The following is a 26,897-nucleotide window of genomic DNA, read 5'->3' as shown; positions in this document are numbered from 1 at the left end:
CTATGTGGGTTCTATGTAGCTTATTTTGTGTTGTCCATGAAAAATATCTTTTTCTCAACAGAAAACTGAACAATTGCAACAACAGTAAAGTTATCTAAGACTACAGCTGCTCAAAGAGTAGCCTGAATATTTCATTAGAAAATAAAGTGGTTTGACATTTTAAACTTATGTTCAAGTCAAGACCCCTCAGTGACTGCTAGCTGAACTGCTTCAGAAGCAGCTCTCTGAGGAACCTGAGAATACAGAGGGTGCAAATGCTTTGCAGAGAAGAACAGAGTACAGAAATGAAGAGGCTGTTAGTTGTGCCAAGAGAAGCTAAATGGGTGAGAGTGCCAAGCTCTAAAATCATCACTGGAAGCATTACCTGTGCTTGTTAAGTGAAGTGTTTGATGAACTGGGAGGGCCAAACACAGAACTTGCTTCAAAGAAGGTCACCCCTGTACAGAGCAGGTGAACCATCTCCCAGGCATTTGGTGAAGGCCAAAGGAAAACTGATCTTTGGGATCACAGAATTATGTGGGACTTGGACACACTGAGAGGGAAGATGGAGTAAGATACCCTAGACATGAACAATAAGGGAAAAGGGGTGCAAGAAGTTCCCAGAGTAGGGCCTACATGATGGGAACCACCATCAGTGGTGATGGAGAAGGGAGAAGGAAAACCCACAGACAACGGATCAGCTCCCACTGCACACATTTCTTCTAAGCTGACAGAAAGGCTCTCACTAAGACACAACACACAAGCAGACTACCACCCACGACTGGGACATGTTGAGATGGAGTCATCCCTGCAAAAGCCAGAGCCAAAGGGAACAGAACAGGCAGAGCCACCATGTCCTGCTCCTTGACTGGACCTGATTTGCAGGATAGCACTGGACCTTTTGCAGCCCTGCTCTAACCAAGAGCCAAAAGGTCAGGCTTTATGTCACATCAACCTCAGGGACTGGTTTTGAGTAATGAATGATCTGAATGGGTAATTGTGCTTCTTTGCTGTATTTTTTCTGACTTATGTTATTCGTATACTGCCAAAACCCTTAAATAAAATACATTCATTTTCTGCTTACATACATTTACATGTACACACACACACAAACTGACATGATGGAGCACTCAGGACTGTTTTTGTCCTGACAATAGCAATAACAAAACCATGTTAAGTGAAAGCAGTTAGATAATGTTTTAGCCAGCTGGACACACACATTTTCTCTCTAGCAATGGTGCTCCCCTTACCTAGACCTTAAAACCACTGGATTATAATCTGCTGGTCCGGCTCCTTTTCACTGCAATGTTTTATGCAGTCACAGCGTGTGATGCATCTGTGATACACTTGGTGATGAGAAGTTATACTTATCATGGTATGAGATTATAGAAGAGTCTTGGAAAAAATCTGAGGTCTACACATCAAAGCAAAGGAACAGTTTTCTCTAGCTGCCAGCCAGCATTAGCTTCAGGAATTCTGCATGAAAACAAATGTTACTACAGGACAGTCCTAATGTGAATCAAAATCTACTGGAGGTGACATGAATTGATTAGAGATTGTAACTATTGATATTATTGAAAAAATGGTACTGAAAGTTAGTGAGCATATAACTCTGACAGAAGTTTTCCAGAAGAAAAGAAAAGAAAAGAAAAGAAAAGAAAAGAAAAGAAAAGAAAAGAAAAGAAAAGAAAAGAAAAGAAAAGAAAAGAATCCCTTAAAGAAAAAAAGAGGACCCTGTTTTTCCCCTTGAAATTAAGCAAATGTTAGACAGACTGACAATTGGAAAGAATTCCAACCCAAAGCTCTGGAAAAGGATGGAATTTCTGCTTAAAAGCTATTTGAATCAGTTCAGCTGTTGATTGCCCTGAGCAGGATCAAGAAAACGTGTCAACCATTCATAACAGCATCTGTATGGTTTAAGACAGAAGAAGGGATCTAACCTGGATTTATTAGCTTGCCTCTGGCATTAACAATAAGGCATTTAGTAGCATTAACATGGCCACACAGGGTTACAGCAAAGATTTCAGAAAATAGATCTAAAATGAGTATCTTCTGAAGGAAGGTTTATCACTGAGGCCTCAGCTTGCCTCAAGCTCACCCACCACCTTTTCTCTTTTCAGCTTCATACTCTCCCAAGGATTGTTCTCCTTTGCTTTCTAAATATTTGGTTATTTATTTGGAAAACAACACAAAGCTGAACTGCAGATTAAGTGACATATTTTTCTAAAGCAAAGGCATAAAAATTTAATGGGAAAATAATATTGTGAATTAACAATAAAGCATTTATTTTGAAAAAAACCAGACTTCACAGTAAAGTCATCTATTTAGAGGCACAGGCTGAAAGTGTACCAGTATTTATTTTTTCTGTGTGCATTGATGCAATATAGTTCAAAAGCATGGATTAAAAAACAGTGTTTTGTTCATTCAGTTGTAAACCTCAGTAAAATAAAATTCCTGAAAATTTCCATACAACTATAAGGAAATTCAGTTTGGCTATAAGAGAAAATTTACAATAATTCTCTGTCTCAATCAGAAAATATTAAAAGCATTTCTACAGTGTACAAAATGTAGCTTGTAATTAAAAAAAAAACAAAAACAATTTAGACAACAAATTCTTGTCTCCCTATCTAGCCTCAAGGTCACAATTTTTCTTTTTCCCTCCCATGATGTGTCTGTAAATCACACTCTTTTTTGGAGCAAAAAATTGTATTTTGTTAAGTTCAACAGCAAGGTTTGCAGGAGTCACCGTTTGCCTTAGGATGTTTCAGTTGTACTGCAATACAAATAACTTAATCTCTCATGTTTGTTCATCTGAAAGAGAAGCCTTTTTCTGAAATGCTCCTGGAGCAGTATCAATGGAGTGTGATGTGGGAAACAGGAGTGGTTGTGCCAGAAGGGCTGTTTGTGAGAAAGCTGCTGGCATTGTGCTGGACAGTGCTGGTGCTGTGGGAATCATGCTGCCCTGCCCGGCACCCTGGGCTGCTCCTGCTCCACCTGCCCAGCAGCACCTCTGAACCAGCTTTGCTGTGCAGGAGCAGGATCTGCTCTTTCTGGGTAAATGTGCTGCTTCTGGACATCATTAAAATGGGGACGTGACAAATCTTGCTTTTCTTAAGGTAGGCACAACATAAAAAAAACCAGACACAGGGTGTTTTGTTTGTAACAGGCAGACAGGGGAAGATCATCTCTTTTCAATCTCAAAATCTTGAGGGAACCACCTTGCTGATTGTTTTCTCCTTAAATCTGCATATTCCACCAACAAAAACTAACTGCTCCACTTTAGGCAATTTTTTAATGTTCATAACTTGTCAAATTTATAATAATTACTATTAAAAGCTCTGTAGTTCCCTACCCAACACCAAAATTGTGGCAACAACTGCAAAGATGATAGGCCAATTTTTTTTTAATTTTTAATTGGACACTTCTTTTTAAAATAAATGTGCTAAAAAAGACACTAGCCAGCTTCACTGTGGGAGACATCAGTGTCACATTCATATTTTTTCCACAGTCCCACAATTTAGACATTGATGCCAACGCAGTTTACAAAAAAAAAACCCGCACAAAAGGAATTGAAAATGCTACCATCTGACAAGACAGTAACTATAAAGTATTTTCTGTTCCAAGGTGAACACTTTGAGAAGAATGTGGCATTTGTGAAAATTAGACTGCAACAGAAAATACTGTGCACTGTTGAGAATAATAATTGCTATTTATATGGGATAACAGGATGTGGTGATAACAAAAACCAAGATGTAGCACAAATAAATTACTTTAGAAGATTACCATTGATAATTCAGGAGTTAGGAGATAGCAGTGTTCTTTGTGCAGATGCCATCATTAACATTTTGGATGCTCATTTGTTGCTCCTTAACTATAATTTTCAAATATTATTTTTTGGCTGGTATTTCATTCAGTTGCTGCTCTTCTGTGCTTACACAGCAGCAAGTGAATCATAAAATCATTGTTGGAAGGGGCCTTAGAGATCATCTCATTCCAAGTCCCCTGCCATGGGTAGGGACAGCTTTCACCAGGCCAGGTTGCTCAAAGCCCAAAGCCCATCCAAGCTGGCTTTAAGCACTTCCAGGGATGGGCATGCACAGCTGTTACACCACAAACAGGTTACAGGTGTTTATAAAAGCCACCTAGGAGTTGGCATTGGAAGTAGGATCTTAGTGATAGAGCACAATCCTAAAATGTTTCTCTTTTTACTGTCAGTGAACTTGGTATTATCTTGCTTCTGAATCTCAGGTGTACCTCGGACAACTTGGATAAGAAACCAAGAATAGACTCCTCAAGCCCATAACATAGAAAACAGGCTCCTGGAAACTGTGGGGTTGCTCCTCTTCCAGAATCAGGAGAAAACAGAACCATTCTGTGTTTTCATTTGTGTAATTATTCAAAAGTTCCTTTTGCCCTTTACCAGTGAGTTTTTACAACAATTAACAATTACTCAATTGCTCAGTGTTTAAGGAAAGACAAATTTTGGCCTTGGAGCTCAAGAATATTCAACAACATACACCATTCTATATATTCATGTATCTGTCAGTCTATATCTACCTATGAGCTGAGCCACCTCTAGCAACCCTCAGCTCACTAATACTTTATGAATCTTTTTCATCAGTTCTATCTCTACATTTTCTCCAACTTCCAACAGTGAAAGCTGTACACATCACTCAAAGGATGGAAAGTCAGCAAAGAGAAAAGGCTGAATAAAGAGAGAAATAAAAAAATCTTCATGAGAAAATATAATAAATATGCAATAGAGCACTTGTCCAAATGTATTATCTGAGCTGCGTTATTGGATAGGAGCAAGTGTTCTCATTTTCTTTGTATTTACATACAGATGGCAGGTTTTCCAAGATAAAATGATAAGCTGTTAGCACACTGCCAAAGTTCAAACAATTTGTGTTTGGTACAAACACTTCTAAAAGAGTTACATTGCTGTATTGAAAATAATTAATAGGCAATGAATAATCTTTCATCCATTTAATAGTGCTGGGCGTGGAATTTTGCAGCCTGGGCACTCATTTTTTGGTGGTTTATCCACAAATAGCACTGTTTCCATGGAACCACTGCTCATTCAGCATTATTGCTCACACAATAAAAATTTGCTCACAGAAAAACCACACCAAAAAATTACTTTTCAAATAGAGTATAATTCTCATCTCGGATTTAAAGCAGAATTAGTTTATTGTGCAAATTCACAAAGCTGCTTTTCCTAAGGAGTTTATGATTTCTAACTGCCACTGATACCCTGAAAATCACAAAATGCTGTTTCTCTTACTGTTGTAACTTTTAAATCTGTACTGTTTTCAACAGGTAAGACCACAGTAGACTTCTGTGCAAAATTTCTGCAGGCTCTATGCCATTTTCTATCAGTTCAGATTTCCTGACAAAGAAAAGGTACAAAAAATTAGTTCTTGGAAGGTTTGCTGGAACAGTTTCCAATAACCTGTTCTCTTATGTTTTCAGAACAGTCTCTGCCTCTTCTGCATAAAGCAAAGAAAGCTTTAGGGCAGTTATTGAGATCTTTGATGCCTGAGAAAATAATTTTGCCACTAATCCTAGAAAGTACAAACCTATCTTTTTAAAAAAGATTGTGGCCTCTGCTATAATGACTTGTGCACAGATATTGCTGGACTTTATAGATCATTCTGACTCAATACAGCAGCATTGGTTTATGGAAACTAGACAAAGTTATTAGGCAAAATATGTATATTGAATAGTATTTTCAGAACCTACAGTAATTTTTCTGCTCTGTATTTCACCAGCAATGCTGATCAATTTGATGTGAAGTTAGTAAGTAAATTAACTCTATGCCTGGAAGGAATCTATCAAAAGGTGAAACTAGTGTTTCAGGACATGAGTCTTGAAAAACACAGTTTTGTTTTTGTTGAAATGCAATGGACAGAAGTGTGAATTTTAAAAAAGAGGTCCTTCAAGAGTATTGATGGCTTACACGTATTTCTGTCTATTTTCTTCATCTCACACTGGGCATGTTCTTCACTTTCTGAGCACTGAGTCTCAGCTCAACTCCTTCTCAGCTGAAGGAGAATCTTTAATGATGTTGGTTATCTTCTGAAATTCAGCTGTCCTTCCTGAGCTCAAAAAGGCCCTGTTTATCTCCCGAATTCCACAATATGGCTTTGAAGTTCTGCCCAGCATTTTTTCAGCAGCTCAGCCGAAGTATAAGCTCATCAAATCTGTTGATGGCTGGAGAACTTCCTCTACAAACACATCTGCTGCTGCACCTGGCACTGGCTGAAGATTTCAAGAGCTCTGATATGACTGATACCTAATAACTTCAGTGAGAAATTTCATACAGTCATAGACCTGTTTAGGTTGGAAAAGAGCCTTAGGATCATTGAGCCCAGCTGATAACCCAGCACTGACAAGACACCACTAAAGTCCACTGAAGGCTGCCTGGGCTGCAGCCATCCTACACTGGTGGAGTTTGCAGCCCTGAGGAATATGGGTCAGGTGAAGAGTAAAGTCAGGACCCCGAATTTTTGGAAAGCAAATTTCCAGCTGTTTAAGGAGTCTGGAACAATAGGACCGTGTGGGAAGCTGCCCTCAGGGACAGGGAGCAGAACAGAGCTGGCACGTATTTAAGGACACTTCCACAGAGCACAAGCGCCAGCAATCCCCTTATCCTCCATCTCTACAACATGCATGGCAGGATTGCAGTTGTAGAATAAGGTAGAGTAAGGCTGCATAAGCTTGTGCAGACATACTAAGAGCAGCTGACATCACATCTCTCTACTCAATACATAATTGTTTCCCTGAACCTGTCCAAGTACAGGATTTAAAAGCACATTTATCCTTGTCTGCCCAAAATGCCTGCAGTGGCTAGAAAATGTGTAACTACACTTTCACAGCTCACCAGAGGACTAAGGCACCTCCTTCACTCCTCCAGACCATCCATGCAGCAATGAGAAAAGGTTAACAGTCTCCCTCATAAAATCTTGAGGAGAACATGTGGAATAAGAGTCAGACTCAGGTACAGCCAGCTTATCCCATTGTTCCTGAGGCAACACAACACACCACGTCCTTGCTCAAGGCATAATTAGGTGCAAGCTTCATGCTGACTGCTTTTTGAAAGCAGAACTACTGCTGCCAACATTGAAATGGAGTTCTCATATGGAATTAACAAAATTAAAAGAAAAAAAAAGAAAAAGCTATAGCACACGAATTAAGTGTATCACATGCATACACCAAAAATGGTGGAGAAATAGTAAAATTTTGAGGATCAGTAAAGACCATGAGGATTTTGGACACAGCCAATCATTCTTCCCAACTGGGAGCTAAGAGAATAGAGGTGGGTTCTGTTCTCAGCTTCACCCCAGTGATTTCAGTGAATTCAGATGGATTACAGGAGTGGGACAAAGCAGCAGCCCAGCAAAGCACTCCACTCTGCACTTACTCAGACACATTTTCTGCTTTTCTGCTTCTGAATTTTGCTACTGAAATTTTTAAAGTTAGCTGAATGGACTATTTAATTGTGTAAACTGTAACAGCATCAAATGACCTGCATTCCTTAACCACTAGAAAATGGCAAATAGAAAATTTTGCAGTCAAATATATGACTGACAGTGCATTTCTCATGAATATTCAATCTTTTAGCTTCAAAACTGCTTTTCATGGTTATTTATGCATAAAAATTGACACAAATTAGTATTAAATACTCTTCAAAACACAGTGTGGATGTGGAATGAAACACTGCCTGTTAAGAAAAATTGCTGATAGCAGATTCTGGTACACTGCCAGGCTTAACCCATTTTATGTCAAAGAGGAAACTTTTTTAAAGAAACGATGTTTAATTACTCTTGCTCCTGCACTTAAACACATCCCTAAGTATGCTGCCCTCGAGCTCTGAGGGCTTAGAGTCCCTGCTGATGGAATTATCCAGCTGCCCAACTCCATCACTGCTCAGAAGAAATAATCTTTTTGCAGCATGCTAAGCATTTTCTGTGCAGGTTTAAGGCAGAGGATGGCACGAGGTCAGGGATCTCAGCAGGCTGGGCTGGAGCTTGCAGCTTCCCCACTGGTTTCCAGCTGCACAGATGGGCAGGGGAGCCAGAAGTGCTGAACCCCTGCTCGTGGCTGCTCAGCAGCAGGGAAGGGGTGTGGGGGATGGATTTGGAGAAGAGGTGGCTTTGAGGAGCAGCCTGAAAGAAAGCGATGGCATCGTTCTCTGTCCATGGAATTGGCGGCCATGGAACAGCAGAAAAAAAGCAGAGAGGCACAAAAAACACAGAGCAAGTCTAGCAATGTATCGTATCATAAATAAAAATGAAGAATGTGAACTCAATTACAGGCCAAGCCCAAAGAAATCAGCAGCTGGTAATGACAATTTCTGTGGAGTTATTGCAATAATAGATGGCACACAATGCTTTAATTATAGAGGCTTTGTGCAAGTTCTTTTTAACAAGCATGCAGCTGTGTCAAAGAAACCAGTTTTTGAAGTGCTATTTAAGACATATTCAATTCTTTTTGGACTTGTTTCGGAGTATCTTTAAATGCTAGCTTATAAAATGTAGGTCTATGAACATAAAGCCAGTTATGATTACATCACTGAGGGGTGCTTAAATGTTTGACTCCACATTGACAGGAAACAGAAGCACAGCAGATCTGGAGCCCAAACTGGTGCTAATGATTCCCATTAACACACAGAAGGGAAAAGTTTACTTACACATAGGTACAGGAGATGGGCTCCAGATCATATAAAGACACAAGGAAAGTGCACTGCTCATTTTAGTATGAGCATGCTCACCCAGCATCTTGGACAAAACACAAGTTGGAATCTTACTAGGCATCGCTGTGAAAATATTAATGATATAATTACCTACATTCATTTCTTTAATGCTCTTCAGATGATACTTTTCCCACATTTTGATCAAAATATTGAACTCTTTAAAATGTAAATGAGGTCAGAAGTGCTGAAGTGAGCTGGTAAGTGTGTGCATATACACACAAAAGTGTGCATGCACACCTACTCAAAGAAAATTACATAAAAATTAATAATGCCTGGAAACTCCTCTGTCATCTAAGTACTGAATTTAAAATAGAAGGAAAACTCATACACAGGCCATGTCCATTTTTCATATTCATGATCCTATGGACAGTAAAAGATTGGAGTTAGATCAAGCATGTACTGATCTCAGTTCTTGTTATACACAAGGAAGTGTTCCACAATCTGATAAATACTAAAGTGCTTCAATAAAGCATGGAATAAAATAAGAAATATGGCTGCCTCACCCCTGAGTGTAGAATGGTCTCTAAGGAAAACAAATATATTCTTAGTCTGCTTGTCCGCTGATTTAGTGTCTTTATCTGTAAATCACTTCCTGTTGATGCCAAGAATATATTCTGCTTTCGCATAATAGTTCCATGTTCTTAAATAGAAGATGGCAGACCCAAATCCATTACAACAGTTTCCCAAGAAACACCCAGATTTCTGAGTCATTAAATTACTACCAAGTAACTGATGATTTTAGTCTTGGGAAGAAGCTGTGCCCAAACTGAAACCATTTCCTACTTTTCTACTTTATTACCACCTGAAGAGCAACGAAACAAAGCAATTAAGCAATTCTATGAGTCTGTAACAAATAAGCATTTCTATGATTTATGTCTGAGTATCACAGAGATGCAGAAATGCATGTGAAACATAGAACCTCTAACAGCTCTCCCTGAGGTCAGCAGCGACTTGTGCCTCCCCTTCTACCACCTTTATAAAACCCTCACTTGTGCAACTCACCCCTCCCAAACACACACCACCAAATTAATAAAGAGACATTCATGACAACGAAGCTGTGGTCACTCACTGCAGAAAATGATGCTGATGAGCTGTGTGGGATGCTGTTTTCCATCTCCTCGTGCTGTACTTACTGTGGCTTTCACCTAAGGCCTTTGCTGAGAGGCAGTGATGGTTTGGTGGCATTTTGGCTTGCAGGGATTTTGCAGTGGGACTTAAGCCAGCTCTTTAGGTACAGAACAGAGGTGTGTCAGCACTAGTCTAGTGGGAAGGGGCTGGAAGGGAAGGGGTTGGAAGTACCTACAGGGGCCAGAGTGGCTGCTAGGAAGGATACGATCAGTGCCAGGAAACAACACAGCACCTTTAATCATTTCTCCCATGATGCACCCTACTGACCACATGTCAACTGAAAACAAAAATGAAATGAAGGTAAACAAGAAAACAGGAACAGAACAACAAACAAATGAGAAGACTTATCCAATCATGCTATAGCACAGAGCCTGCAGACACAGAGCTGCCTCTTGCTCTCAGCAGCTGCTTTTCTGCCTGAGCACACAAGTTTCATGACAACAGAGCAGGACGGAGAAAAATCAACTCCAACAGTTTCCTTTACCCCAGTGAGGATGAAAGACAATGCCATTAAATACAGAAACCCAACTGAGACCCGCGGCTGGCTACTGTGTAATAATAAAACTTTGTAATTAAAATTTACCAATTAATTTTGTCTTTTTCAAGTTTTCATTTGTATTCATTACCTAGGTTTATGATGCTTTGTCTTGTAAATGAATGCTGGTCTCTGTATTCAATAAGGATATGCAAATTGCTATTCCTTTATCATTCCAGCTACCAGAGATCCATGCATATTTTCACAAGCTGAACTGCCAGAAGCCACAAAAGGAACTTGGGTCCTCATGAAGACATATCCACTGCTGATTCAGGGTTATGAATAGAATTTTTGAGATCATTCAACTCCAACAATGCTTGCTTTAGGGCCTGTTGGCTCACTTCCAGCGAATCTCAGTGAAGCCAGCAATCCATCACAGGGATCTTGAGAATCTCATAAGATTTCTATTTGCCATGATAGGAAATGGTGATTTCTAAATAGGCCAGTTGAGACACAGAGGTGCTAAGCTGCACTTTCTGCAGTGAAATTCAGAGAAAATTGGGGGCCTATTACCTCCTACAGGGAAGAGCAGTTCAGCTGGGTCAAACAAAGCTCACCACAATTTACACTGGACCACAAGATGAAACTCAGACTCCTTATATCCAGCACAGGATTAAGGTGACATTTTCCCCCATACTGAGTCCATGTAACCACATTACCTCTGCTGTCCTTGCTCTATGATAAGTCATAGGGCATGAAAGCAAGCACAGGGACAGACTGGTGTCTCAGGGCCAGGAACTGGGGAAAAAATATGAAAGCATCATGCTGCTTGGTTAAATTAACTCGTACAATTTCATATTCAGCAACAGTTTAAAGTGCATTTGACTTTGAAGGCAAATGCCCTATTTGTGGAAATCTTAATATGCCCGGGTCTAAGGTTCCCTCGTTGCTCTATTTAGCATATGAAAAGCTTCAACACTACACAATAAATAAATCAATAAACAAAAAACAAAGAACAAAAGAAAAGGCTACTTGTTTGGAAGCAATAAGCAGACCTAGAGATGCAAATTATTGCTGCTTTCATCACACGCTAAATGGCATGCAAAATATCAGGAAAAGATAGAGCAAGCAGTTGTTTGTTCGTCTGTTATTAATTCCTTTTTCTTTTCAGAGGCTGCCTCCTGACATCACTGCTCTCTGCTATGCTCCAGAGGGCACACACACAAGTTGAACTAGTGCCTTACTAAACTGCAAACCATGTAAAATCAGAGATGATTATTCCCCTCTGTGCCTGAGGTTTTGGGAAGGAAGCTCTTTGAAAATTTCCAAACCAGAAGGAGCAAAGATAAACACCTAAATATAACCAACGTCCTTCTTGACTGCTGCCTGTTTTTCACCTCCTGAGGCAATTAGAAATAAATCAAAGTGGAACCAGGATCTGGCTGCATGTTAAAAGTAGTTAGTTGGAGGTTAAGAATTTTAGCACATACAGCAGCAGCTGTCAGAAGACCCAGTCAGGGCACTGAGACTTGTGCAAAGCTCCAGAAAGGACTGCAGAACTGAGATCTATGCCTTGATTCTCTGCTTCATTTAGTCCAACATCAAACCAGATGTTGCAGTCCAAGTAATTTCACTTATACAAGCATCAGAAAAAAACCAAGCACACCTCAATCTCTAAACACCTGCATTTAGCTCCAAAGCACTGAAAATCTACACCTGGTAAAAGTTTTTTTTGTTCAAATGTGAGTAATCACAAATGCTGGCAATGCTGCATTAACACATGGAACATCCCTAAGCTTTAATCAAGGGCAGGGTAACTTCTAGTGACAGACCTCTTCATGATTCAAGGTGAAGCTTCAGTTTAGCAACTCTTTGCCTTGATGTCTTTAAGATCATGTGAAACAGTGTTAAGGAATTTAACCTCCAGCTGTTCAAGACTCTCTGAAGTGGAAATGTTGGGATTTAGGTAGCCCTTGATGGGAAGCCCACTCACCACTGGAATGTCCAGGTCCTGGATTACCAGGAGTAGGGGATTTTTAATGTGCTTAGAAGCTCTACAAACCAGATTACTGCACACTGTGGAATACATTCTTAAATGTGTACACACACTTCAGAATAAGAGTAAACTTGCCAAGGACACCAAATGCCACCCTGACACAGCCAGCTCACCAGAACAAGCGCTCACCAGAAAAATGCACATGGCTTCCTGAACAAGGGAAAAAATATTTTAACCATACAGAAAATCTTCTTCTCTGGGCCACGTCCTGGCTCTGATTCCCTACCAAACAGGTACTTCCTGATCCAAATCAGTGCTTGCTCATCCTTCTAGACTTCAAATTCCCTCCAGCAGAGATGCAGAAGGGTCAGGAATTGTAGCACTACCCAAAGATGTTTCTATATGGAGAGGACCCAAGTCAACCTTTCATAGAAACCTCCCTGATAAATCTACATTCTCCTCCTTCAAAACTGCAGGTTCTCTGGGAGTTCACAAAACAGTGAGAGGGAGTCCATAGGGAGAATCTGCAACCGCCCTTGCCCAAACTCCCACTGAGGTGGCTTTTCAGTCTTGCACTCAGTAAGATCTGACTGTCATCCAATGAAAATGGTGACATTCAAAATGAAATTCATTAAATGCAAGCCACAGGACACTCCAGAGACCAGAGATGCATGCACACCTGAATGAGCTTTGCTACCTTTTCCAGCCTCATGGGCTGGTTCACACTTTCTTCCCAGAGCACGGGTGAGAATACCAAACATTCACATTTGTAACAGCTCCTGTTTCAGTGATGCTGGAATCTCCCCTCTGCCAGCTGAAAAGAGATGTTCACCTCCTCACAACTAACTGAAGAAGATAATGATAAACATATTAATGAAGCAAATAATGACACCTGATTTTACTTGTGTAACTGTAGGCCACTTAGCCCACAACACTGCTTGCCAATGGCTAAGGTGCAAACTCCAGTGAAGACAGCTGAGTATGCCTGTGATAACAGCGAGCTTCTCTCTCCAAATTCTCCTAAAATGGACAGACACTTTTGCTGGGCAAGACCTTTCTTTACCTCCATCTCTGATTTTAGTGCTCCTGCACATCTGTACTGATGTCTGCTCTGAAGAACCATTTCTAGGCACTTACTTGAATTTTCAGCATGAAAAATAACAATAAGCCTGTATTGGATGCTGTACCTTTTTTTAAAAGGTTTTTCTGTTATTGCTATGCAATAAAAAAAGGGCATGGTTTATAAAAATACAGGGTAGTTTTCAGTTATACATGGGCATAGATGCTTTTTTTTCACATGCTCCAGATACCACAGCTATAAAGACTCCAGACCTGCCAATGCCAAGGAAAGTCTGGGATGTGTGGCACTCCCAATGACCATTGTGGAGATGGCTCAAACTCTTGAAAAGGATTAAAACCCTCCCCAAACCACCAAACCCTTACCAATTCTGGCTAAGTCATGGCAAACTCCCAGTTTTCTGACATTCCAATCTCCTTGCTGAGAACTTGCAGAGATACCAAAACCCTCCCCTTTGTGCTTGTATTTGTTATATGCTTGAATTCCAACATGTTTTAACAAGGGCTCGCTCAGCACAGTATCAGCTCATCCATTAGGATTTCCTGAGAAAGTTTTTCCTTTCTAATTTGAAACACCACTTTCCACATGATGTTATGAAAACCTTAATATTTCTCAATAACAGCAATAAGATTCCTAAGTGTTTTAATAATTGCCTTAGTGACTTCTAATTTTCTTCTTGCCAAACACCATGGAATACAGGTGCTCTTCTGACAGATGCTATACGGAAGCAAAAGGGAATTGTCACCATTTTACAAGGATGAGGCTTCAAACCAACCTATGAATTTCTGTCTTTTTTCAAACTTTCAGTGACCCAGTGGGAAGCCTGAAGTGGAGAAGGCTCCTGCCTCCTTGGCTGCAGTGCCAAAAAAGTGCTAAAAAATGCCTGTTAAAAAATGACTGAAAAAGCCATGGGAATCCTGAGTAGAAAGCTCAAGAATGAGTGGAGACACAAGGGATCACTCACACCCTTCCCCTTCTCCCATTTTCTTTTGGATATATCTATATAAAAAACAAACAAATAAACAAACCATCACAGTAAGAGAGACCTACAGATAGTCCTGCCAAGGAATGTAAACACACTACCCTGTGTCTAACAGACCATAGCATTGAAAATTGAAAATCTGTTTTGGAGATCCTGCATTTCCTAGCTTCAGGTCCTCTTTTAGCTTCTTTTACATTTTGATTTCGAAGTATCTCTTCTCAGGTCTCAAAGACTATTCAAGTACTCTTGTGTTACCTCTTCCAGCAGGAAACCCACAGGTAGTCTCTCTTGCTACAATACAAACAGATTAGCAGATAATTTGTAAGTTTTCATATCTGGAACAAGAATCACAGAATATGCTGAGCTGGAAGGGACCCATCAGGATCATCCAGTCCAACTCCTGGCCCTGCTCAGCACACCCCAGGAGTCACCCCCTGTGCCTGACAGCTTTGTCCAAACACTCCTTCATCTCTGTTGGGTTGGTGCTGTGACCACTGCCCTGTGTTAGTGCCCAGTCATCCTCTAGGTGAAAACCTTTTCCTGATATCCAACCAAAACCTCCTAACTCAGCTTCCTGTGATTTTGAAGGTGTTCCAGTTCTTTATTTTGGTCCTGTCCAAATACCTGCATGCTCTTGACAAAAGGCACTTGAGTAATGTTTTGTCCACATGTTCTAAATTCTCTGCTCAACTGTTCCAGTCTGTCTCAGCTCAATTTAGCACAGCTGCCATCAAGAAAAAAATGACTAATGCCACAGAAATAACTTGAGATAACACCCCAAACACTTGAGACCATCCAATTTTCACAGGTGCCAGAAAACTCAATTAAAACTTGCCTTGGTTGAAATTCATTCAAGGCAGCAGTACATCCTGAAAACCTTTAAGGTGAGTGATGGGAAACAAGCAGTGGATCATCTTCACTGTGGCACCTGGGAACCAGTCCAAGAGCCACTCAGATGACAGACAGCATGGGGCTTTCATGCTAAGTGCAAATTACACTCTAATCTGTTGGAGTAGGCATATCTGAAATTTAAAAAAATGAGAAAAATGGCAACAGCCAAATCATCCTCACATCTATCCTGAGACCTCTTTGAAACAGACCTCACCTCATATGAGCAAACTTTAAGACAAATCCTGAGTCCAAAACCAAATACCCAGGGAAGAATAATTCAGGCCAACAAAATCCAAAATTAGCTATCAACGCCATCACAGCTAGCACACACTTAAGCAGCAGGCTAACATGAACCAGCTGATCCCACCTGGAAAGCCAGGCCAGTCACTCTTAACAGTGTCTTTTAAATAATCCTGATGTTAGTTGCTGGTTTTGATTTTAAGACCAAACGAGCTTTAAGAAATACCACCCGGAACAAGTAAAGCAACAGACTGCGCTTAACAAAAATGCAGAAGTTTTTATTATACTGTAGTTTAAGAAACACCCAAAAATGCCCTCAAAACACTAAAATTACACCTATTAATCAATGCAGATCAAACACAAAGAGAAATTCTGATTATGAGTGGTGGAAAGGCACCACATTTTCCTGAAAGACTTTCTTGATGAAAACTCTTTTTCTAAGGCAATAGAACACTTTCTGTCAGATGTCAGAGAGCATTTCTTAATCCCAGCACTCTCAAAGACAGCTGGTGGGCAATGGAATTTTTGAAAATATGGCCACAGAAAACATTAACTCTATCTGTTAATGTTGAAATCTCTTCACAATTCCTCTTGGATGTTCATAATTACATAGAAGAAAGTTGGAACTTTTCTCTCTTCCTACTTTAATGGTATTTTCTCTTTTGACTTTCTAAGACTCTAAGCTACTTGAAGTAGGAAATCTGTTCTTCATATTTACAGTGGAAATTCAGGCCTAGCCAAATTCAGGACATTTGTCTATTATCACTATATATTTCTATGGCTAAATCACTGTGTTCCTTTGATCTGCTGAAGGACTCACAAGTGAAATTGCTATAGTACCATTCTCTAAATGCCTCCTTTTCAGTACTGAAAATAAATGCTCTGATCACTTCATTTCCCCCACTAAGTCATGTGTGCCTGTAGGACATCACTGTGGAACCTGGCAGCTCAGATCTTAATAAAACTGTCTCACCTGAAAGCATTCATTTTAAGTTTTCCCTTCTCTTAAAATAAAAAACCAGAAATACATTTCCAATCCTTAAATTGAAATCTTATGAGATTTTGAAGATGTTATTACCTAGAGCTGAACCAGCTTTTGGGAAAGCCCTGAGGTTTTCTAACATATTTCCAATGGCATCCAAGAATTCAGGCACTTTTTAGCTGCTCGCATTCTTTCCAATTTAACAGAAATGGAACAGGCATCAAAGAAACACTGAGCAAGAGACTCAGAAGTGGACTACAAAAGCTTACTGGAACTTGCCAGGAATATTTTGGTCTGAAAATCCATCTGGAAATGGATTGAAAGGTGGATTTCTTCTCAAGAGGTTCTTATATCTGACAAGGAAGTTTCCCTGACAGTATTTTGAAATGTCTGCCCTAGCTGAAAAACAAGGAATGAGGGTACCTGCCAGGCAATTTCTGCCCAGTACTCTCCAGGACACTGGAGGCTGTTCTTACTTGTCTGAAAACCAGCTGCAGTCTACCCAGATTCCAGAGCTTTCTCACAGCAGCTTAAGAGAGACTTTCTTGTTTATGTAGATGAGAGATCTGAAATTAATCCCCTCCATGTTCTAATGTCCACAAAGACTTTAAAAATGAAATTTCATTTCAAGTCAGCAGCACCTGAGTGCCGTGGTAACTCAGTGGGATGATTTAGGTGAGATTAAATTTTAAAATATTTTCTTTCCATGAAACATGGCAGCAGCTGTGATTTTTTTCTTAGATGTATACTGTGCCATACACAAATGTTCCTACTCCAGACTAGAAATGAGTAAGCTCATATTGATAGCAAGTGCACACAGGAGACTGTCTTCTGAATGATTAAAAAGAACTGGTATTTTTGATTTCTATACAGACTTGCCTCTTCCAGCTAGAGAACTCTCTGCTGGAAAGCCTTAAGTAGCCCAAGGGAAGTATGTAATGTGCTTCTGTGAAGTTTACCTGCAGCTGCACAAATGCTTCTCCAGCTCTTCCTGCACCTGGGAAGGAGGGAAACTAGATCTGCTCATCAACAGCCATGGAGGGGTGGGAAATCATATGGATCCATACACAAACCAGTCCTTCCAACACTGACAACTCATTCATGGGATCAAACTGGTTAACAAATGAGTGCTGACTTGGAAATGAATGTACTAATTGTTTTTTTTCTTCCTTTTTTTTTTTTTTAAACATCCTGCTCACCTGAATAAACCCACCTTTAAAGCATGGTAGTAATTGTGACCTGGCCCAAATTCTATTTCAGGATACAGGATTTCCAATGATTTAAAAAGTAGGACTATCTCACAATTTACACAATGTTTGCTGCATTTTTTCAAAAATTCAGTTGTTATTTTCAACTGATGCTGAAATATTAAAAGAAATTTTAAGATTATTTTTCTGTTATCCCTGAATACAACACTGTCATAAGAGACTGTTTCTACAGCCAGACAGAAACAAAGTCATTCTCATGTTTGAATGATTTTTTTAAAAGCTACATTGTTTGATTTATATAGCATTAACATTTTTTCTAGACAGGGGCAAAAGAACATATCTCCTAATTTGTTGTTGAAAAAGGAGAGCAACCCATTAACCATGCTTTTATCCTGAAACCATTCTTTGTATGAATTCCAGCTGCTTATCAACTAACATCTCAGACTTCACTCAGAAAAGATTAAATGGAAATATCCTCAGTATTTACTGCTGAGCCTCAAGTGTATTATAGATAGTTTAGTTTTTCTTTTATTTTTGTTTTTTTTTTCCTTTTGTTTTTTTTCTTTCTTTGTTTTTAAGAGGAGAAGAGTGCATTGTTTGGTGGAAGCATTATGATGGTGTTTCTGAGGTGGTGTTACCACTGAAACACAGCACAACCATCACACTGAATTACAGATCTTGGGCGTGGTGGGAGCTGCTCTGCACTTAGAGGTTACAGCTGGAGCTGGGTGTGCAGCCTGCTCCTCATGCTGCAGGGACAGCTCAGCACCTTTAAGCATCTCAAAGCTACCTACTGATAAAGAAAATCACCATTTTAGCCTCTCTGCCTTGTTTTGCATCCAATAACTTTCCAGCCCCTCTTCCTCTAAGACTGGGAGCAGTAAAGTGCTGCTGTCACCCCCTGAGCAAGCAGGAGGTCCCTGCTGTCCCTCCATCTCCCTGCCAGTGAAGCAGAACTGCATCTTCACTGGGCCACCAAGCACAGCTCAGCTTTCAGAGGAAGCTGACAGAGCTGGGAAAACAGGACAGGCAGCACCCAGCTTTGACAAACATGACAGGAATTACTCAAAAGTCAGCAAAAAAATAATTGCTTCCACGGCTCCATGTCTGTGAAAGCTGGGTTTTCTTCACACCAACTGCCAGTGGCTGCTGATGCCAGGTTTTTGTGGTGCCTTTCTGCCAACTAGCTGAAAATAAGATGCCTTTTTGTTTCCAAAAGTGAAGAGATGTTGTGTTGCCTCATTTTATTCTGATGGGCAAAACACACTTACTTACATTTCCAAGCCAGCACGGGCAGGTTTAGTCTGTGATAAACAGGAGGCTGAGTACACACCTCCTCTTTTGTTTTCATTTTCTAATATTGCTTTCACCACCTTGGAAGGGGTAAAAATAATATCACTCAAGACAAGAAGAACAAGATAGGAGGGAAATAAAGTTTAGTTGACAACACAGACCTCATGCAAGTAAAGGGAAGTTCATTTTTAAATCAAGAGAATCTGATTTCAGGCCAATTTGGACACCACAGCAGAAAAACGGTTGCCTTAAACTGGGTGAGTCAAATTCTTCATTTTGTTTTAAATAAAAATAAAAATGTTGTATTGACTCAACACTGAGCCCATACAGCATTGAGATGAATCCAAAACCATGATGCATTAGCAAGCAAAAGATTATGATGTCACCACAAATGTTATGAAGTCAATATTTCCAAAATATAAAAGCAGAAAAACAGATTTACAGGAATGAGATGGGCCAAATTAGGACTTTTTTTTTTCTTATTTTTCCTTTTAAGAATAGTAAATAAAGCTGTCCAATTTACCATCATAATGCTTGTTTTCTATATTGCTTATTGACATGACATAAATAGTATATAAAATGGAATGATTACAGGTTTTAGAGCAATTTAATTGACTGAAATAATTCTGTGCATCTGTTTTTCATTTTCAATTTTGTGCATATCAGTAGTGTGCTATTTTTATTTAGCCATACCTCTGAGATTCAACTTTCTGCTTCTATCTTTACAGTCCTGGTATAGTCATTTTATGGTAAGAGGGATGGGGTGGAGGAGAGGAACAAATAATAGGTGAAGCTGCAGCAAATGGCACAAGGATACAGTCCCTTCCTGGAAAGAGGATTTTGTGGCGAACCATTTCTCCCATAATGCATCCCACAGACCATATATCCACTAGAACAGCAGAGACAGGGAAGTGAAGAAGGAGGGAAAAAAAAGCAAAGTTAACTACAACATTTCACTCCTAAAGGAGGGGAAAAAGGTTGATCAGCACAGTACAGTTTGTTTTGTGGTTTTGTTGGGTTTCTTTTTCATGTCTTACCAAAAGCTAAAATAAGTAACTAAACAAACAAAAGCTGTGTCAGTCAGCTCAATAGCAGTTAGTAACAACAGTGGAAAAAGTTTAAAAAACAACATTTTAGGTAAAGGTCTAGAGCTAGCAAGTAAAGATTAAGTAACAACTGCACAGACCCATGGCATTTATGAATGAATTTACAGCTAAAAACCACTCTTTTTTTTTTTTTAAGGAAAAAACCAAAGCAACCAGATAATGATAATTGAATAAATCCTACTTGCAGAGCTCCTAGGCTTTGTTCTTCAGCACTGAGTCTCTCTGCAGCTGCTGACAAGAGGTTCCAAATGGAACTGCTCACACAGGTAAAGGCCATGTGGAAAAATACCACCCTTAAAGGTTATTTAAATCTCCTCTTTCAGGATCTATACCTATATCCTATCTATAGGTACCTATCACAGAGCATGACCTGAGTGGACTCTGTTTTGTACTGTGTAGGCACTCAAAATAAAAGCTGTAACAAAAGCTCCAAAGGACAAATATCAACAAGACTAAGAGCATTTCCTATTCCTAATCCTGCCTTCAGCTTTTAGATTAAATATACAGTTACCTTATATGCTTGACTTGGATAGGGGTTTTTTGCTCTTTAAGTCTTTAAAGCAGAAGTGCTGGATAGATAGCGACACAGTATTCACAGAAAAAAAAATAAAATAAAACAAACAAAACCTGTCTTCCATGTGAAAAGGTAAAAACTGCTCTGAAATGCTTTAAAAGACTATGTTGTTTCTGAGCTGAAATCCTCATTTTCTGGTTATGTTTGATCTACAAAACCAATTTTCTCCTCTTTTTCTTCCCCTTTCTTAACCTTCAAAAGCAATCCAAAACAAACCAAAGAAACAAACAAACAACTCATTTCTTGGTGAAACAAAATAAAGGTGAAATGTTCCATTTGGGAAAAGGAGGGTACAGGTATCAGGGGCATGGGACAGCAGAAGCATGCCAGAGGCAGAGGCAGAGATTTCTTCCTAGAGACAGTTTTAGGGCCTTCCATAGAAGTGCAGCAAACTGGTAATAATTATGCATCTTTAGCCAACCAAGTGCAGAAAGAAAATGAAAGCAGTGAACAGTCCTTATACAGGCAGTGTACATAGAGGGGAAAAAAGTTGGGGAGTTTCAGTAATGTGGCAGCATAGGCCAGAGCAGGGAAGCAAAGATCATCCCTTTCTGTTGACTTCCTTGGGAGCTGGGTCAGAGCCTCCAAGCAAAGCAGTTCCTCTGACAGATGAGCTTCATTTTCAAACATTTTGTTTTCTTCCTCTCTTTATTTTGGCTTTGTCCAAGTCAGACAAGGTCATTCATCTTAAGCCAAACTGATTGCCCAGGGAAGTCAAAGGAAGTCTCTGTGTTAACCTCAATGGGCGTTTGATCAGGGCCCTTGGATGTGGCAAACATTAGAACTTTCCAAGCTGTGTCACAAAAGTGTGTCTAACTTCTTCTTGGTGCAGTTTTAATCACGTGAAAAGCAAAGGCTCTCTCTGTCCTTTCATGGACAATAACAGAAACAATAATCCTAATCATCTGCTAAATGTCTGGAGGGGGAAAAGAACAACAAAAGAATTCATTTGACAACAGAAGATCTCTGGATACTGATAAAGAGTGCTAGCTCAAATTTCTAATGACACTTAGCAAAAATTTCAAACAAAATACTTTAAAGAATATAATTCCTTTACTTTCAGAAATTATTCTCTAAGCTAAGCGTCATAATAATAATAACAACAACAATAATAATAATAATAATAATAATTTCTCTACTTTTTAGACTTTTGTATTAAAATTTATACTTAAACTCATAAACATTACAAATTATCCATACAGGGACTTGCTAATTTTGGAAGAGGTGGTGTGATTATGTTTTCAGTAGTGCTGAAGCCATGGAATTGGCTCCCAAAATCAGTTTCACTGCCCTTTACAGGGTGCTGTAAAGTGGCTGTTAGTAAAAGTTCTCCTGTAGGTTAGCTACCCTCCTCAACATAAATTAAGCAGGGCACTTTTAATAAATTCCTGGTCTTGTTACATTTGCTGTATTTGCCATCAAAAAGTCTCCTCAAACAGACAAATTATACCTTTGACAGCAAAATCTGAGCCCTAGCTATTCCTTCATTTCCTGCCTGGTCTACCTGGCACTCAGATGCAATTCTCAGTTTTGTTACAAGATGAGAACATCTTCAAAAGTTTTCACTTCATCTTCTGCAAAATTTGAGTTTTTCTTTGTCAGCTTCTCTATAGCAAGCACCCCCACCTGCTTTTCACAATATTTCCAAGGACCAAGATCTCTCTCAGACTATTCAGAGAAATATCCTATTTACTTCTAGGGAGATTACATACAAATTATATCTTTTGTTTATTTTTTTTTTTTTTTAGTTTCAGCTTTTTCTCCTTCTCTGCAATTCTACTTGTCATTTAAAAAAAACAAAACTCAAAGTGCAAAATTTATACCTAGATCTTGACAAGATGAAACCTGTCAGCAAAACCTGGGACTTTGTTAAATTTATCATGAAGAAGGAATTAATTCCTGAAATTCAGATCGAGCTCTGGATTTAGAGAAATGCTGGAAGGGCTAGGATTTTCTATTTCAGCTTGTACTTCTTGTTTCTTCAAACAATTCAGAGATCCAGACTCAAATTTAGAACACATGACTCGTTCAGCAATTCCAGTGGTTCCCACGTTATTTCACGGCCACAGAAGGCAAAGATGCAAGCTCTGTCAAAACGAGTTGACTGTAGTTGTAACTTCAAACATAACTAAGAATAAGTTCCCTGTTACTCTGCCATCCCACACTGATAAATTCACCAGCAGTGCATCCCAAATACATTCTGCAGCTGCAGTTCACAGCAGTGAGGAACTGCTCTAACTCCAGGTGTCATTCCCCACCATTTCCCACTACATTTCCTGTCCCTCCTTTGGGCCTCCCTCACAGTGGTGAAGCAGAGCTTGCCCCTGAGGGGCCCTGGTGCAGTGGCACTGCAGCCCTACCGTTCTCCTTGTAGCCCATTCCCAGGATGACCTCCGGTGCTCTGTAGTAACGTGTCACCACATAGGGGGTCATCATGAAGCTAGTGCCTGCAGTCCTGGCCAGTCCAAAATCCAGAATCTTCAACGTGCAGTCAGATTTTACTACAATGTTACTTGGTTTTAAATCCTGCAAAAGACAGTGAAAAAAACCCATGTGACTGTCCTTTATAAAGCCAGGCACAGCTATGATTCCAGCAGATGCTTTAGGTCACCCTTCAAATACTCTTTCCCTCTTCCGACCCAGTTGCTATCAGAAATACTTGTAAATATACAGCAAAACCTTGCCGTTGTTTCTGTAGCAAACTGTTCTGGAAGTTGTTCTACCTCAGCATACTGGGCTTTACCTGGATAACAGGAGCTACTGGCAGTAAATTAATTGCATTTACTAGGATTAGTATCCGAGTGCTGTTTTGATTAGATTATTTTCTCTTAACACTGTGAACCTGATAGAGACATTCCTACTGCACCTGGAGAGGTACCTTAATGCTTCATTTATAATAATTCAACTCATCCTTTGCTGGATGACTATCTGGCAGCCAAATCTATAACCCTCTGCTAAACACATGACATGCCAAGATAGGAGAACTTTGTGGAAGAACATCCACTTTGTAGCCCACTTTATCAGCCTTTCTTTTCTTTAGGAAAACTTTTTTTTTTTTTTTTTTTGATGTGGAAATCCCAAATTAGTGAAAGCCCTTTTCAATAAAGAAGTTAAGCCAGTCTTTTCAATCCATTGAGAATTCCCTCCTGCTCACAGTGACATGACCCGATCCCCCTCTGCTCTTGACTATTACACGTGCACAGCCAGGTACCACATCCTTACCAGGCACAGCACTGATGTGTAAAATGTAAAATGAGAGGATGCATTTAATATAGACTCCGCAGTCTTTTCATCTGCTTCAGCACATGTAAATGATGACAAATGCCAATTCCATATCCTCTGACCTCTGACTGTGGCTTTTATGTCTTTTATTCATTCCACTGGGACACAGGCCTTTGATCCCCAATACACAAGAGAGCCAAATGGCATTTAAAGTCTTCATGATCATCTCATATGCTGCCTTAAGTTTTAAGCCAAAGGTCCCTTACCCTGTGAATAATCCCTGCAGAGTGAAGATGCTTGATTCCACAGAGCATTTGGTACAGAAGGTAAGACATTCGCTCATGGTCCAGCTCCATCTGAATGACCTGGCACAGGTTGGCATCCATTAATTCCATTACCAGGTAGCTGAATGGAAAGGCAAAACCACAGGGTTAGTTTTTTGTGTTGAAGGCAAATCACAGCATCATCTCAAATAAGAAACAATGCCTTTTCTTGCTTTAAAACTCACTTTATTTCTGATGACTGAGAGTAACCCAGCTGGAGACTGGGCCCACTAACCACAGCACCACGGTGGTGTTTGTATCTCACTGCTGAGACACCACTCTTTCAGCATACCAGGAAAACTGGTGGCTTATTTGCCCTTTCTTGGTGCATTCCCCATGACAGACACTGTACCCTACGTGGACAATCAGGCAGCACCACACAGAAAGGCACTGAACCCAAAAGACCCACAAGCACCAGATGATGTAACTGCTCAGCCTTTGGTCACAGCAAGGATGGCTTCCACAGTACACATAGTAATCTGAGAGAAACAGAGGTGTCTGAGAGGGTAAAATATGCATCCCTATGCAGAATGCCTTCAAAAATTCTCCTCAGCTTGCATGACTTCACAAAATTCTCATTTACAATTAATTGGTTACTCCTGGCATCAGACTATAGATAGAATAGGAACATATTTCCATGCAATGTACACAGAACGTGGGAAAGACAGGAAGATAAAAGGAGGCCAACAATATAAAACAGAGAATACTTAAAATTTCATTCTCAGCAGGCTCATACTGGGCATAGAAGTGGTTATCTAGCAGGGCAAGGTTCCAACAGAGGTGTTGATTTTCTTCTACAACAACCCCCATTTCCCCAGGCAAATAACATTACACAACAACAAATATGAAACTGGTGGTTTTCACCTTAAATTATCAAAAGAGCTCCCAATATGGGAATTCAGAATATTTTTCTACCCACTAGAGTCACACTTTAATTTTAGAGGGGGCTGCAACCTTTGTATTTTGCTGAGGTAAAGGTACACCATAATGCCCCACACATCCCTAAAGCTTTAGTTTAATTACTGCCCCGTTACTTACACATCCTGGAACTCCTCCAGAGATTTCTGTGGTGTGAAGACATTTAATAAACTTATAATCTGAAAAGCAAAGTAAGAAAAAAGAGTAAAAATAAATTATATACATAATCAGTTGAATGTGTTTTGAACTGTGTTAAAGAATAAACTGTTTTTTCACTGCTCTGTATATATTAACACTTCTCACTTTATGGATCAGTAAAAAAATCAGCAGCATTCAAAATAAAATACCACAGATCTCTCAGATTTCTTTTAGGTGCACTAGAAATCCTCTGAAAGAAGGATAACCAGTGACAAAACAAAGTGCTAAGGGTGAGACACTCCTCTCAATTTTGAAGTTGCAGGTTCAAGGATCAACTTCAGTTCAATCTACCATAGCAGTCTTTGTGCTTTGTTCTTACTTATGAGGAAGGCTAATTTGAGGGCAGAAATAACCAAGGACCATCTTATCAAACAGTATTCCTTCCTTCTCTCTGACATGGCCTCAATTCCTTTGAGGGCACACACATGCACACACTGGCTGATACAAATTCCATCATGAGAGGTACAACTTTTCAATAGAAGCACTTTGAACCAGAGATCCCCCTGAGCAAAGACATTTTGCACACTTCAACTCCTTTTCTCCTTTCTCTTGCTTGGTTAGCATTTTTGTTTGGTTTATTTTAAACAGGCTGGGCTGCTGAAAGACACTGGTAAGAATGTGTGAAAAAGAAGAGAGGAAACAACACGACCTCACAGATTTGGATTTCCCCTGTTTTCCCTCTGTGCAGGTAACAGAGGTAGAGGACGCCAGCACTGCTGCCATGAAGGCAACATCTGAATATCTCCCTTCCCACCTCCATTTCCTCTTTAGATTTTCTAACACAAATTGTTCAACATTCTTTCTCTTTACTCCACATATTCTGACTGAATCTTCCCTCTGCACATGTACATTTACAATCCTCTCCTTCCTTTGCACTTCTCTGTGCAGACAGATTAAAGCTCTGACCCAACCCATGTGGTGCTGTTAGCAGCTGTCATGCACCATGTTTAAAATTATGTATTTAAAATTAGTGACACTCCTGTTGCCCCTCTGCTCTTTCCAGACCATTAAAAAACTTCTGCTCATCCCTGCATTTTCAAATCCTCATGCATTGGGCTGGTTGAAGGTAGCTTCCATCAAGTCAACAGGGAAGAGACAGGAACAGTCCTGATCAACACAGTGGGAATGTAAGGATAAATCCCTTCCCAGAAGTGAGGCAGAGGCACTGTAGTGTCAAGTCCTGCAATTTGCCATTTTATGGTCAGTCCTTCCTCTTTCCATGTGAACATGTGATTGAGAACAAGTGTAAAATCTCCCCTTGCATCACATTGTTTTAAGTTCATTTATGCTTTGCATAAGGAGTAAGAGTCATTGCAAGATCCAAGGGACAAGTAAACACTGCAAACTGAAAAATTCTCTCCTAATGAAAAGGAAAGGGCACATAGATATGGCAACGAGAAATCTAGGAGGTGGAGGAAGATGAAATCCGTAGGACATCCCTTTACAATGCAGTGTGGCAATCCTACAAATTTCACTACAAAAAAGCAGTTGATACAGTGTCAGGCAGATAGTTCTAACAGATAATGGTCAAAATTAATACACAGCCCTG

At 39.8% G+C, this 26,897-nt stretch overlaps 1 protein-coding gene across 3 annotated transcripts in view; it reads right to left on the bottom strand.

The window, feature by feature from the left end:
• MAPK10 (mitogen-activated protein kinase 10) overlaps positions 1-26,897 on the bottom strand; it is a 146,121-nt gene that overhangs the window by 26,102 nt on the left and 93,122 nt on the right. For all 3 annotated transcript variants that reach the window (XM_058802999.1, XM_058803000.1, XM_058802998.1), the window contains exons 6-9: positions 25,271-25,329; positions 24,176-24,314; positions 23,048-23,213; positions 19,825-19,896 (exon numbers count right to left, since the gene is read on the bottom strand). In XM_058802999.1, the coding sequence (XP_058658982.1) occupies positions 19,825-19,896; positions 23,048-23,213; positions 24,176-24,314; positions 25,271-25,329 (436 nt within the window). The remainder of the gene's footprint in view (positions 1-19,824; positions 19,897-23,047; positions 23,214-24,175; positions 24,315-25,270; positions 25,330-26,897) is intronic.

The sequence above is a fragment of the Ammospiza caudacuta genome, chromosome 4, assembly GCF_027887145.1.
Source record: "Ammospiza caudacuta isolate bAmmCau1 chromosome 4, bAmmCau1.pri, whole genome shotgun sequence".
NCBI lineage: Eukaryota > Metazoa > Chordata > Aves > Passeriformes > Passerellidae > Ammospiza > Ammospiza caudacuta.
Note: the sequence above shows the minus strand (reverse complement) of the source record. Positions and strands in the feature narration are given on the sequence as shown.